Genomic DNA, 13,202 nt, shown 5'->3' on the forward strand with positions numbered 1-13,202 from the left:
TTGTAACAGTATTTTTGAAGAGGTGATGGTTTCATTTTGTTTTCAGCAGTTACAAATTTCCTCATTAGACTTTTCTTAACAATCTAATGATCAAGATAATACCGGTTTACTTAAATGTGTTTCTGTGTTACTTGGAACGTGATGGAGCCTTTTATGTCTGTATCCATCTGTCTGTATACTTTCTAAGAGTGCTTAACTGGAGTTATTTTTATGTCCTTAGGGAGTATGTATCTAAAATATTTAAAATCACACTGAGTGGGAGGAAATTGTTTCGTTTTTAAAATTCAGTAAAATACTGGGTTTATGCTTTATGGTTTATCATTGATGCAACTGTTCTGATAGGAATAAATAATTTGTACAGTTCAGTGTGAGTTTGTATTGCTGTTCTGCTTATGAATGAAGAATAAAAGAAAAGCCATTTAATGCTGGATATTTAAAGTATAAAAAACCCAAATATTCTTACAAGATAGACATTTGTTACTTTTTTTTTTTTTGGTCTAGTCAGTTTGCTACACTGTAGTTTGTCAGATGTGTGGGAATATTGCAGGATTTTCCTTGTGTGAAATATGTAGAATGATATTCAGAGTGGCTGGAGGCAAGATAGTTAACAATGTAATCATTATCTTAAATGGTGTTGTGTAATTAAACAAGTGCCAAGTTAAGAATTTCTTCCTAATATCTAATCTAAATCTACCCTTTTTCTGTTTAAAGCCACTGCTGCTTGTGCTGTCACTACATGGCCTTGTAAAAAGTCTCTCTCCAGCTTTCTTGTGCCCCCTTTAAGTGCTGTAAGGTCTCCCTGGAACCTTCTCTTCGCCATATTTAGAACGCCCATCTGCTTTTTTCTCTGGAGTTACTGGCTTTTTCCTTACTTGTTTCTCTCTAGTTATTTTCATTTGGAAGAAGAACGGTGCCTAATTTAATACATATATACAGTGGATACCTGGCTATACCAACTTGCCGTCCTTTAAATAATAAGTACTGTAAGAGATGCAACAGAGAATTCCCTAGGTACAGCACACAAAAAGTAATCAGTTGTGAATTTGTTCCTGTTGCAGTACAGGTTTTCTCAGTACTAATTTCACCAATTCCATAGTAGACATAATTTATGTACATTTCTGTAATTATGTACATTTCTGTAATAGGTTGCTTCAGTTGTAGAAGTAAATAGCCAGCAGAGGGAGCACAAATTAATTTGTGATTTCTATTAAAAAAACCCACTAATAAAACGGCTAGCACATTGGTGATGCTCATTGTGGAAAGCAAATAGCAAATGAATAATGTGTTTAGATTCAGTGAGGGACCAGAAGGAAGGCAAAAGTGTCTGAACATTTGAAACATAGATGTTTTTCAATTTCTGTGACAGAACTGTAAATAAACTCTGATGAATTGAAACCGTAAAACCACTTGATTTACAAGTGCTTCTGAAAAATAAGAATGAATTTTCACAAGTTTCAAGTTCTGATAATTAACCATTGATGCCCCCCAAATTGTAGATGGTAAGGTGGTACTTTTTTCCTCTCTGGCTGATTTCATTCTATAAATGTGAGCAAAGAAAAAGTCAGGAGCTGTATTTGTTTGATTGCTTGTGAAGTGAGACTGGGTTCACTGCAATGGCTCAATAAAAGCAGCTGTAATACTCTTCTAACTTAGCTACCACAAAGCTCATTTGGTTTCATAAGACCTTTGGAAAGTTCTGCTCAAAAATACAATTTTGTTGATGAACTATAATTTGTATCTGTTAAAAGAGTCCACAGGTCAGAACGGGATACTGGTCTATACACAGAAGAATCAGCTCTATTTAAAGAATGAAAAAATCACTTGTCAGGTCCAGAAATTGAGGATCCTTAAACATGCAGTGACATTGAAGCAGATTCTTCATGGCCAGAAAGAGGAAAAATCTGGTGCTTAGTATTTTTTAAGAGGACTACCTTGTATCTGTATTTTTTTGCTAGTTTGTATGAGAGACCAAGCATTAAAAAGGATGGAAAAGAAGCCAAAGGATACAATAAGAAGAATGGTCTCTCGCTTTGTCCATAAGCGTTTTGAGCTGGTATGTGAAGAGGAAGGTGTTAAAGTGAGGAAAAGCATGAGCAATTATCATAGATTACTACTGGGGAAGAGAGAGGAAATAAAATATGGATGAAGTAAGAGAAGCAGCCTTTTATGTGCAGTGTGACTTGTGTCTGAGCCAAAACATTTATGAATCTCAGTTTTATGACACTTTCACAATAAAGGTGCTATCTAATTAAGTGAAGCAGAAATACAGATGTCTCCATTTTTTTAGTAGGCTTGAAGAGGAAAGGTTGGTCCCAGGAAGGGGACTGGCTGCACAACAGAGCTGAGTATTCAGGAGAGTACGTATTTTGTGAAACGGTGCATTTGAATGTGTACTCATAGTCTTCTCCTTAAGAGACTGTATATTGCCATTCTCATACAGAAAAAGAAGTCTGTGCACTAGCAGTGATTGTGAGATACATGGTGACAAGATGCACTACTTTTAGTCTTGAATGGATTAATAGAAAACAAAGCGGCAATTTGCCATAACACTGACATCTGTGGTAGTAATGTTGTGTTCTCTGGAGCTCAGGGAGCTAGGGTGCAGGGAAGCTCTTGCAGGAGTGGAGTGGGGTAAGACCTGCTGTGTGGTGGGAATCTTTTCAAGATTTTATCTCCCTCAGTTTCAGGGCCGCAGAGAGAATGACTGATATCCCAAGTGAATATATTAGACCAGACAGAGTTTTGTACCAGCTTAAGGGGGAAGAACAGTCTTCAGGAAATGGAGCTATTCCTTTATAGAATGATTTCAGAGGATTGTCTGGTCTGCTTACTTGGTACTCTTGTCTGGTGGTGTAACCCCAGCTGGCAACTAAGCACCACACAGCTACTCGCTCACTCTCCCTGGGTGAGATGGGGGAGAGAATTGGAAAAGTAAGAAAACTCATGGGTTGAGATAAAGAAAGATTAATAGGTAAAGCAAAAGCCATGTGTGCAAGCAAAGCAAAATGAGGAATTCATTCACCGCTTCCCATTGGCAGACAGAGTTTCAGTCATCTCCAGGAGAGCAGGGCTCCAGCATGTGTAACAGTTACTTGGGAAGACAAATGCCATCACTGCAAATGTCCCCCCCTTACTTCCTTCCCCTGGCTTTACATGCTGAGCATGACATTGTACGGAATATCCCTTTGGTCAGTGCATGTTGGCTGTCCTGGCTCTGCTCTGTCCCAGCTTCTTGTGCACCTCCTCACTGGCAAGGCATGGGAAACTTGAATATTCCTTGACTTAGAGTAAGCACTACTTAGCCACAACTGAAATGTCAGTGTGTTGTCAATATTATTCTCATACTAAATGAAATACAGCACTGTACCAGCTACTAAGAATAAAATTAACTCTATCACAGCTGAAACCAGGACATCATGAAAAGAGGATCAGCTAGGCACCTGTAGGATATAATGGACACTTAACTGTTTTGTGAAATAGCTACTATTTTCTCTGTTTGATAGCTAATAACAAAAATATGGCATCTTCTTCTCTAGGAGATGTTTTCCTATCTTTCAAGTGAGCTGAAGAAGCTGGCGGATAACCACAATGAGAGACTGTTAGACACACCACATAATCCCATTTCCTTAGGTAATTGTTGGGTTTATGTTTTAAAAATATTCTAATATACTGTGCATTCATATTACACTTTCACATACGGTTCCTATATGCTAAACATTGTTCACTACACTCCATTAAATTGTTCATAGGCTGATATGAAACCACTGAACCCAATAAGGTAACCTACTATAAAAGTAGAGTAGTGACTTGGGCCCTTAATTTTTTTTTAAAGAATTGCTCCTATCCAGTATACTCATTTATTGTAATCAAGGCAGACAGAAGACATTAGCATGTAGTAATACTTTCTAAAAAAGTAGATTTAACAATAAGTTAGGGTATAATTATTCTACCCATCATCTTAGTGTTGTAAAAGAGATTATGGCATCCCTACTCGAGATATTAGTTGTAACCAAAAATAATATTGCCTACCAGTGCAGAATCTGCTTTACATACAGTCTAACCAAAGAAGTAATCTATGACAGCTTGTAAGAAAACTAAAAATTATGAAATGTAGTATTTGTATTTCTTTTTTTCTTTGTATCTGAAGACAAGTGCTCTACTAGATTTTTACTGTTGGAAAACAGCCTGTCCTCTGTGATTCTACTTTGGAGAAAAAGAAGCTTTGTAGTAGCTTTAACCTGACCTTTTGTTACTTTAGCCATGTCACTGAAGAATCTAGATGAAAATAACGATGCTGCTGTTACCCAGCTTGGATCTATGCTCTTTACAAGACAAGTATCTGGAGCAAGGTGAGCATGCTCTGAATGTGAAAAATTTGGGGGGTTATATTAACATATATTTTATGAAATCCTTTAACATTTACCAGTTGTCTCACGATTGCAGATCACAGTCTGACAATAACATGTCAGGGAGTAACATACTCTTCTTCATCACTGTTACCTACTAATAATGTCTGCCTGCCTGAGTAAGCGATGAGGTCCCCTTTGTTAGCTTTGGTAGGCTAAATAGATCATCTATGCCCATTTAATTTGGTGTCGTTATTCCCCTGGGTTTCACTTAGTTTCCAGCTGTTGTCTGATCTTAAGTTGTAAGCTGTTTAGGAGAGATCTTTGTTTTGTTTGTTGCAGCACAAATACAGTTGTGCTGGATGTCAGGGGAAAAAGCTTTTAGTACTGCGTGTAGCTTTTTGTCTTACAGAAGAAAATCCTGCTTCCCAGAACTAACCATGTTTAAAATAAATTTAAAAATCTACAACCTGAGACAGTCTGAGCTGAATTTATTCTTAGAAACAGTGATATGTGGAAATGCAAGCCAGATAATTGTTAATTATTTTGGTTTCAACCTTTTAGAAGAAGAGAATGATGTAAAATTTGTTTTGGCAGGGTTCCTTAATCTGAATATTACTGCTGCCATGCTAACTTCTGCCATAGACTTAATGTCATTTTTTGGTAGCAGAGCTGAATGTTTCCACATCAGAAGGTATGCTTCATTAGCTTGGATTACTCCACTTCCTGCACAAATGAATGGCAGTAAATCTATATGTACTGTAGTTAGATGCTCTTTTTAATTTGCCTGTCCTAACCTTGGCTTGTCCTGCAATTTCAGCCATCTTTGGCAGAAATGATTCAAGAGGTTCAGTTTTTGAAATTAAAACTCTTCAGTTCTTTGCCTGATACAAAGGTTTCAGATTTTTCCTTTTTTTATCTAAACAAGTAATTCTTTTACAGTACATAAACTGTTTGACTTGGCATTTCAACAGATTTTAAGTGTTACGCATGTGCTGAATGTCAGTGGTAGGAATAGCAACTCCCTGCCTCAGCAGCGTACAGGCTTTTTGCATAACCTGTGGTCAGAGCGTTTGGACAGTGAAGGATCTGCTAATCCTAGTGGTATTTTGTTGGAGTGCAGTTTCTTTTATGAACTGCAGGGAATGTCTCTATAGAGGTAGTAAATTCTTAGAAATGGATTGGTGTTAACTGCTTGTATAGGCTTTAACTGCAGCTACAAGGCTATAGTTCCTTTAACAAGGATGTGGATTAGGGTCTTGATTTATCAGGGAATGTATATGTACTAAAAGTGCTGAAAAATAGGGTGTAATCGGTAGAGGTTCTTACTGTGAGGAAGAAGTAAAGCAATGGCAAAAGGTATGTGCTGCAAGGAGGGCGTGAATATGAGATTAACGTCATAGGATTGGGCAAAAAGGGTGGGAGGAAGCTGGGATCCTGAACCCTCTGAATCCCTTGAACCCAGGCATTTTGGAGTGCGGTGCACTATGCCAAGCAGATGTCTGCCCTCAGGCTGCTGCCAGTATGGTGGTCCCAGGGAGCCCGGGGTCACCAGGCTGCCTAAGGAGCGGCAAACTGACCCAGGTCAGAGACTGTGCAAGTCAGATAGATAGGGCATGTTATGGAATAAGAAAGTTTGCTGCATATGTCTTTTCCCCCACACAGGGGTTTCATAAATACTAATAGTAAAGACCTTAATAATTTAACTGAGGAGGGGAAGTGACATATGCATGTATATGCATGCTGACTTGAGCTAATCCAAGATCTGCTACTATTGTCACTCTTAGTGTGGTGCTTGGGTACTAACTTGGAGAATGCCTGTTCTAATCTGCTTACATTAATTTTTTAGATATTACACTGTATAGTACTTCTGTAAATGTGTTCATTATGGGATATCACGTAAAATGTCCGAAGCATCTTTAACTGAATCACAATTTTATTTGTTTGTTTCAGGGTTGTTCCCTGCGGGTCTGTACAAACAGTGAATAACTACACTTTTAAAGGCTTTATGTCACATGCAAATGACTATCCCTGTGCTTACCTCAATGCTGCCTCAGCAATTGGAATTAAAAAGCAAGATGTAGATGTGTTCCTAAAAAGACTTGAGAAGTGTTTGAAGACTTGTAAAAAAGAAGCAAAGAAAGAAAGAAGTGTAAATGAAATAAGTAATTCTAATAAGGGCACAGAACAACTTGAAGACTAGAAGATACAGATTTAGTAACACAGGAAGATACGCTTTTGTTTGAAGTATGTCAGGTTTGCATTGGGTTAGCATGGTGAATCTGCAGCACAGAAAACTTATTCCTGATCTGAAAACAACAACAACAAAGTTGGGTGAAATTCAGCTTTCAAGAAAGTAGGTGATATTCTTTCCAAGACAGGGGCCAGACACAAGTTTTTTGCAGCGTATAAATGCACGTAGTATCTGCAGAAGTAAAGCTTTACATTCATAAGGACCTTGAGCTGGCCTTCAGCAAATCACGGAATGCTTATTCACATGGTTTTGATTAACAGGATTTTCTGTGGCAGTGATTGAATTCCTTCCTAAGTATAGACCATCCAGCAAGAAATGTTTCACTGCTCTCAAAATATCTCCTTTCTCATCAGCATGCTTGCTACTTTTCATTTCTTTTTGAGGATTTATGTAAGTGTTGGGATAGCCCTTACTAAATACAATGTTAAAACTGCTTGGGGAGAGTTGGAATAGTAGCGTTTTTCAGGTGTTCTCACCTCTCATGAACTGCCTAAAACAAAGCAGCCCTTAGTGGCAAAGAAAAACCTAGAATACCTCATATCCCGTCAGTACTCAGCTCTTGGAGACATTTGCATAGTTCAGCAACCCAAAGGAATTTTAATGATGAAAGCAAGGCGTTGTAGAGCGGGGAGGTATAGTAGTGGGTCTGGACTTTTTTTTATTTCTTTTTTCTTCCATCTTTTCTTTGATAGTGTGATCAGGTCAGAGACCCGCTGAAAAGGAGTGCCTTGTGGGATTAACGCAGCGGTTTCAAAAGCCAGTGAGAGCTAAGGGTATTTTGGCATTTTTAGTCCATTGTTGTTAAAATTTATAGACTTCCATTTCTGAAGTGTCACTTGCCATTGGTACTGTTGCCTCTGTGGCTGCATGCAGTTGCTGATTTGAATTCATTAAGCAAACAGTAGATTTAGAGCTGTTCCTGAAACAAAGGTTCCATATCACTGGAGTGACAGTGCTGTAGGCTGCAAAACTTCTACTTATTCCTAAATGCAGTTACTGCATGGTATGTAGTTTTTATGTCATTTACTATTCAAAATGAGTTTCATGTTCAAAGACATTTTCTTTGTCTGTCTGTAATGTGGCATCCCAAGTATTACTACAATTAATGAATTCTAAATGTCAGGAAATACTGTAGTTGCTTTGTTTGGTGGGATCTGAGACAGGTATCCTTCAAAGCCCTTTGTAAATTGTTTAATCAAAGTAGTAGTGTTTTTGAAAGGATTGTCTATCCCACGTGTTCAAATGAATTGATACAAGAGGTGATGTTAATAAGCAGAAGTTAATAATATGCTAATCATCATGAAGCTACTCTCACTTTGGGAGGTCGGTCGTGTCTTAAGCTTAAATTGAACTGCTGCTTCTACATCGTTATTGCTACAGTTACACATTAGATTGATTAAAGCTCGTGAAGGTATGGCTCCCCGGACTACCGTCAGAGTTGTTATTTGCTGTACAAACACCTCCTAGGAGAAATGTAATATAACTTGGCCACTGAGTCCTTGTGGCTATAAGGAGGTGTAAATGTCTTGTCTTTTCTTTCTCTCCCTGCTCCTTTCTTTTATTACTGAGAGCATGCTATACCTCGGTTTATCCAGTCAGTAAAGCTCTTCCACAAGCTCTGGAGCCAAAACTCTGCAGCTCACTGCCTCAGTATTCAGTATATTGGAGCAGCCAGTGAAAACTACAAGGCCTTAGTGGTACCTTTCTTGCTGGTTTTTGGTATTGCTGTTCTGTGCCTGAATGAGTATAAATTATTGATGTAGGTGACTAGTCACAGAATGCGAACATTAGAACTATTGTTATGAGAGTGTAGAGAGGTGCCTGGTAGCAGCTGAAATAAGCGTTTGATGAATGATATCCTGAAACTGAATAAAGAAAACAGCAGTTGCCTTCTCTGGGAGGAATAAACCTCTGCCTTTTATGGTCTCATAACAAATTGTCTGCAGCAAATAATTCACTCACTTCTACTATAGATTGAACTGCTTTCTCAGGTAGTGTTTTTCCTGTCTTCAAAATGTTTCCCGTTTGAAATAAAAGCTGAAAATTTCAACAAATCACCATAAACAAGTATCCAGGGGAAAAAAATAAGTGGTTTGTTTTGATTTTGACCTTTTAAAGCTTCCTTTTGTTTAAAAAAAATTAAGATTATGAGAATTGAGAAAAAAATAAATTTGTGTGTCATTAAAGTTATTCATAAATCTTAGTGATGCCACCTGAAGTCAAGAAATCTAAAATAATTTGAGAAATGTGCCCCACCATGAGGCATAAGCTCTTGAACTAGATATTTGTGTTATATTACTTCAGTAAGCTGTTGTACCAGTTTGCAGTTTTATTTGCGTGCTTTGTCCCTGTACATGTCTTCAGTTTTAATTAATATTCAGTTTTTAGAGACAGAAGCATTATGTAATGTCACTATAAATAGAATGAAATTTTAAGTAATTCACACGGCAATATAGTTTCAAGTAAATGGACAAGACTTGGTTATTTACAGCATATTTGCAACAGGAGATTCAGTAGATAAGTATTTTTCAATGAAAAATATAAATGACTTATTTTCTGCTTACTTTATATATCTACAATAAAGTAGTGAAATAATACTGGAACATACACCCAGAGCAGAGTTTTCCTTTGCGTAACACATATGGGGAGATGTCATGGCCATGGCAGGTGTCACCCACTAAAGGGGCATAGGTTTGTCGTACTATGCAGAGTAAAACAAATATATTAACGGTATTTGCCTTCTATGGAGATCTTTCTAAGATGGTAAAGTTACAAGCTTCTTAATTAACTGTGCAGCCCTTTTCTTCATCTATATGTAGGCACATGTCACTAGAAGCTTCCACATATCTCAGAAATCTTTAAGAACCAACTTGCTGTCTCCAGCATCCATGTTACTAGTGAGACTTCTAGGAAGGCTGCCTGGGCTTCAGAACATACTTGGGGTTCGTACAGGAAAAATCCCTAGTAGAAACACCAAGAACAGATGCCCATTCAGTAAGGCTATCTCACAGCTACTGTTTATGTAGCTAGCTATCTCTGTCATCTTCTAGGTCACAGCATGTGGTTACCAGCCGTGAAGCAGGAATGGGCAAACACTTAAAATATTCCGGAAGAGCTGAGGATTCAGAAAGAGAAGTTTGGGATGTTTCCATTCTTGCTACGTAGTCTGCAGCTCCAAGTTACTGCCCTATAGCAAGGGTAGCAAAGTGATCTGTCTACTTGGTAGCTACCAGTTCATAGAGTGTATTAACAAATACTGAAACTGGGGTGTGTTTGAGCATTGCAAGTATGAGAAGCAGTGGCTGTACAGCTAGCACATTTCCCATTCTGCTTCTGCAGAACGTGTCTTCTACAGATGCTTCCTGAAGACTAACCTTTGACAAGAGGGCAGGATGCATGAGTAGGCAGGGACCCCTCAAACTGCTGCAGTCTGAATCACCAAAGCGACTTTCCTGCCTTAGCGGAGCCTGTAACTGTTCTGTGAGATGCTTTTCTTTCCCTCTGATGTTGCATCTTATGCTATGTGGATCTATATAGGTGGAAGAAATGAAGGAGCAGATGGATGTGCCTTGTGAAAATAGCACTGGGATAATATAGAGCAAGCGAACTGACACCAAATGACCCATCTCACAGGCCCGCTCTTGGTTTACTTCTTTTGTAGTAGCTGAGATAATGAACAAAACGAAGGACTGTTTAAGCAGTAATACTGCCTATTCACACTTTGTTTGTAATGATTGCCTAAAATACAAAGCAAATAAAATCTACCAGATGCAGCAAATTCTCTTGAGCCTAAGAAAGCAAAATTGTAATGTTGCAAATGTAAATGCTGGCATTGCAGCTTAATACACATATAAACCAAGCAATCTATATTGTGTGATCATCATTTTTTAGGAAAGGCTGGAGCCCAGAGACTAGCAAATGTTCTCATCTGCAGTGTATCAGCAGTTCTCAGTCTTCAGCTGCTGTATAGATAATAATTCTAATTGAAGAATCATTACATGAATCCATATGTGAATGATAGATGGGCTATAGCCTTTTGTTCATGATGCTTTAAAAACTGAGTTGCTGTTTTCACTGTTTTAAGGGGTGATTAGTTTGCCCTTTTTTTTGTTTTTTTTGTTGTTTGTTTGTTTTTTAAAAAAAATATGCAACATTTTAATCAACCTGGTCTGACAGGATTTGGAATCTGAAGGAAAAACAATTTCTGTAGCTGACAATTTTTTAAAACAATAGCTATTTAAAGGCTTGAATTGGTTACAAAGTGACTCTCCACAGAGAGAACCTTTGTTCAAATGTTTTTAATTCTAAAACCAGTGCTTGAAAAATTGTGCTGTGTGCTGTGTAATAATTGTTTTTCATGTATTATACTTTTTTCCCTCAAAGATAACAGTGTGCACTTCAGTGCAGTTTAATCATTCATTTTTAAAATCACAGTTAAAAAGGCATTTGCTCGGTTGCTCATCAAGCATCTGTCATATCAAAGAACTAGTAATATATTTATCTTGATGGATAAGCTTCAGTGTTCTGGACCAAGTTCAGTGTAACTGGACCAAGCTTTCAATACTCTTTTGGGGATCCTAAAGTCCAGTTCATGATGTAATTAAGATCGGTGTGATAATTATATCTGCTGCTGAACAGGAGTCTTTCATCATACCACATTTCAACTAAATTCTTTAGCACGGCATCAAAGCTGATCCAGTTCAGAAGCTGAATTGCTTTCTTAACATGGATGGCGAAATTTAATTTGCCTTTAGATCCTGAATTCAAATCCAGGCTGACTCAGCTATAGCAAAATTACAACTGCTTGGTTTTTAACCTAATGTGAATGGAAAGAATAGGGCGGTTTCAGCTGGGTGCGGCTTTTCCTATTGTCTCAAAGAGCCACAGACATTTGGCTGCCATCTTACACTTACTGCTGGTTGGCGGGGGGTGGAGGGTGGGCAAGTTGGTCTTGTGCAAAGAACATAACAGCGACAGAGTTGTGTGCATTATTAATCTTTTTCTAGGCCTCCCAAGTAGGAACGTACCAGTTCATTGAGAATTCAAGACAACATATAGTGTTTCTACTGTTCTCTCCAAAAGCAGCTCCTCAGGTGCATTTCTTGTGATGGAAGCGTACCAGGGGAGCAAGGGCCAAAACACAGGGAAAAGGAACAAGGTCTCCCAACATTCTGGAAGGTTTCTGGATTGCTTGTATGTGTTTGGCTTTTGCGATGTATAAAGCTCATATTACTGTGTAAACTCTTGAAAAAAATGTTTGCAGACATTCTGGTCCCTTACCTGAGCTGTTTCTGAGCTGAATGCAGAGCAGTGACCCCTCCGCAGGCAGCCACGCCGTGGGTTCTGCTTGCAGGAGGAGGATGCAGTGCCCAAGCAGGAGAAAGTGTTCCTGTTTTGCTTTGATATTGGGCTGCCAAGCAGATAGGACAACTAGAACTAGTTTTCAGACACAAATGGTGCTGAGTAGTTAATCCTGTAACTAGTCTTTTAGAGTCTGAGGAAGTGCAGATGGAAAGAGTGCTTAGTTTGGTCTGTAATATGTCAAACGAGGAACGTAGCTATTAAGGGAATGAAGCTGTCTGCCAAGCTACAGGGAAGTACCTTTAAAAAAATTCTGCAACATATTGTATAAACTCTTGATTAAATACAAGTCTTCTTACTACTCTCATTGTCATCCTCTGGAACCCTCTATAACGAAGCTACAATGCAGGTTCTGGCTTTGATTCTGCACAGCATCTGTTTCAACAGTTGTAGAGGAAATGAAAATGACTTAGCAGGTAGAGGAGCTTGGGATACAAAGATACATTTTTAAACAGAAGATGTGCAAAGTGTCTAGGAAGTTTATAAAAACAGAAATAGCCTGAAATGCTTGCTGTGCAGCTGAGGCGGCGGTGAGTCTCTAGCAGGGTCTGAGTGTGCACAGTAGTCTTGACCTGCTTGCTGCACAGTGCAAGCACCAGAGAAGACTGTCAAAGTAAAGCTCTCATTTCACTGCGGTAGCAGCCTGCTCTCTAATAGTATTCATTTCCAGTACTCTGTTCTCCCCTCACCCCACTGAGTAATTTTTTTGGGTGGGTTATTTTTAGCAGACTTTGCTGTACTAGTGCATCAGAGAAAGGATAGGGAGGAGGAAGGATGCCTACCAGTGCATTGCCATCCCCACTGATGCAGAACTTCATATGCAAGAAGTCAACTGGAGCACGCAAAGGCAGCAGGTGCAAGTGCACATGCTGCTAGCTCTTTTTGTTGAAGGGTTTATAATCAGTAAATGGGTTTGAATACAAAAATATTTTTTAATAATGATATAACTGATGCTATTAAAACTCAAGCTCGTATTCCATGCAGATGGCACAAACTGTCACGCTCTGGTTTTCTCTTTGGTTTTGTTTCTATAAATTTCAGCTGGATGTTGAATTTGTGTCAGGGCAGCACTTCAGGTTTCAGAAAAGATGCACACCATGTCAGTCTTCTAGCAGTAGATGGTTTTGCCAGGCCTCGCAGTTCCTCTCCGCTCTCTGAAGGCGTGCTTAGGCGTTCCAGCCTCACTGGCACCCAGCCCTTTTGAAGCGAGGTATTTCTCAGTGGCTCTGTGTCTTCAGGAA

General features: G+C 38.7%; 1 protein-coding gene across 2 annotated transcripts in view; it reads left to right on the forward strand.

Annotated features, from left to right (window-relative positions):
- SEPSECS (Sep (O-phosphoserine) tRNA:Sec (selenocysteine) tRNA synthase) overlaps positions 1-9,207 on the forward strand; it is a 26,075-nt gene extending 16,868 nt beyond the window's left edge. For both annotated transcript variants that reach the window (XM_040588196.1, XM_040588187.1), the window contains exons 9-11: positions 3,537-3,630; positions 4,259-4,349; positions 6,300-9,207. In XM_040588196.1, coding sequence (XP_040444130.1) covers positions 3,537-3,630; positions 4,259-4,349; positions 6,300-6,549 — 435 coding nt within the window. In that variant the 3' untranslated portion in view covers positions 6,550-9,207. The remainder of the gene's footprint in view (positions 1-3,536; positions 3,631-4,258; positions 4,350-6,299) is intronic.
- The last annotated feature ends 3,995 nt before the right edge of the window (positions 9,208-13,202 follow it).

This window comes from Falco naumanni, chromosome 1 (assembly GCF_017639655.2).
Source record: "Falco naumanni isolate bFalNau1 chromosome 1, bFalNau1.pat, whole genome shotgun sequence".
In the NCBI taxonomy this organism is placed as follows: domain Eukaryota; kingdom Metazoa; phylum Chordata; class Aves; order Falconiformes; family Falconidae; genus Falco; species Falco naumanni.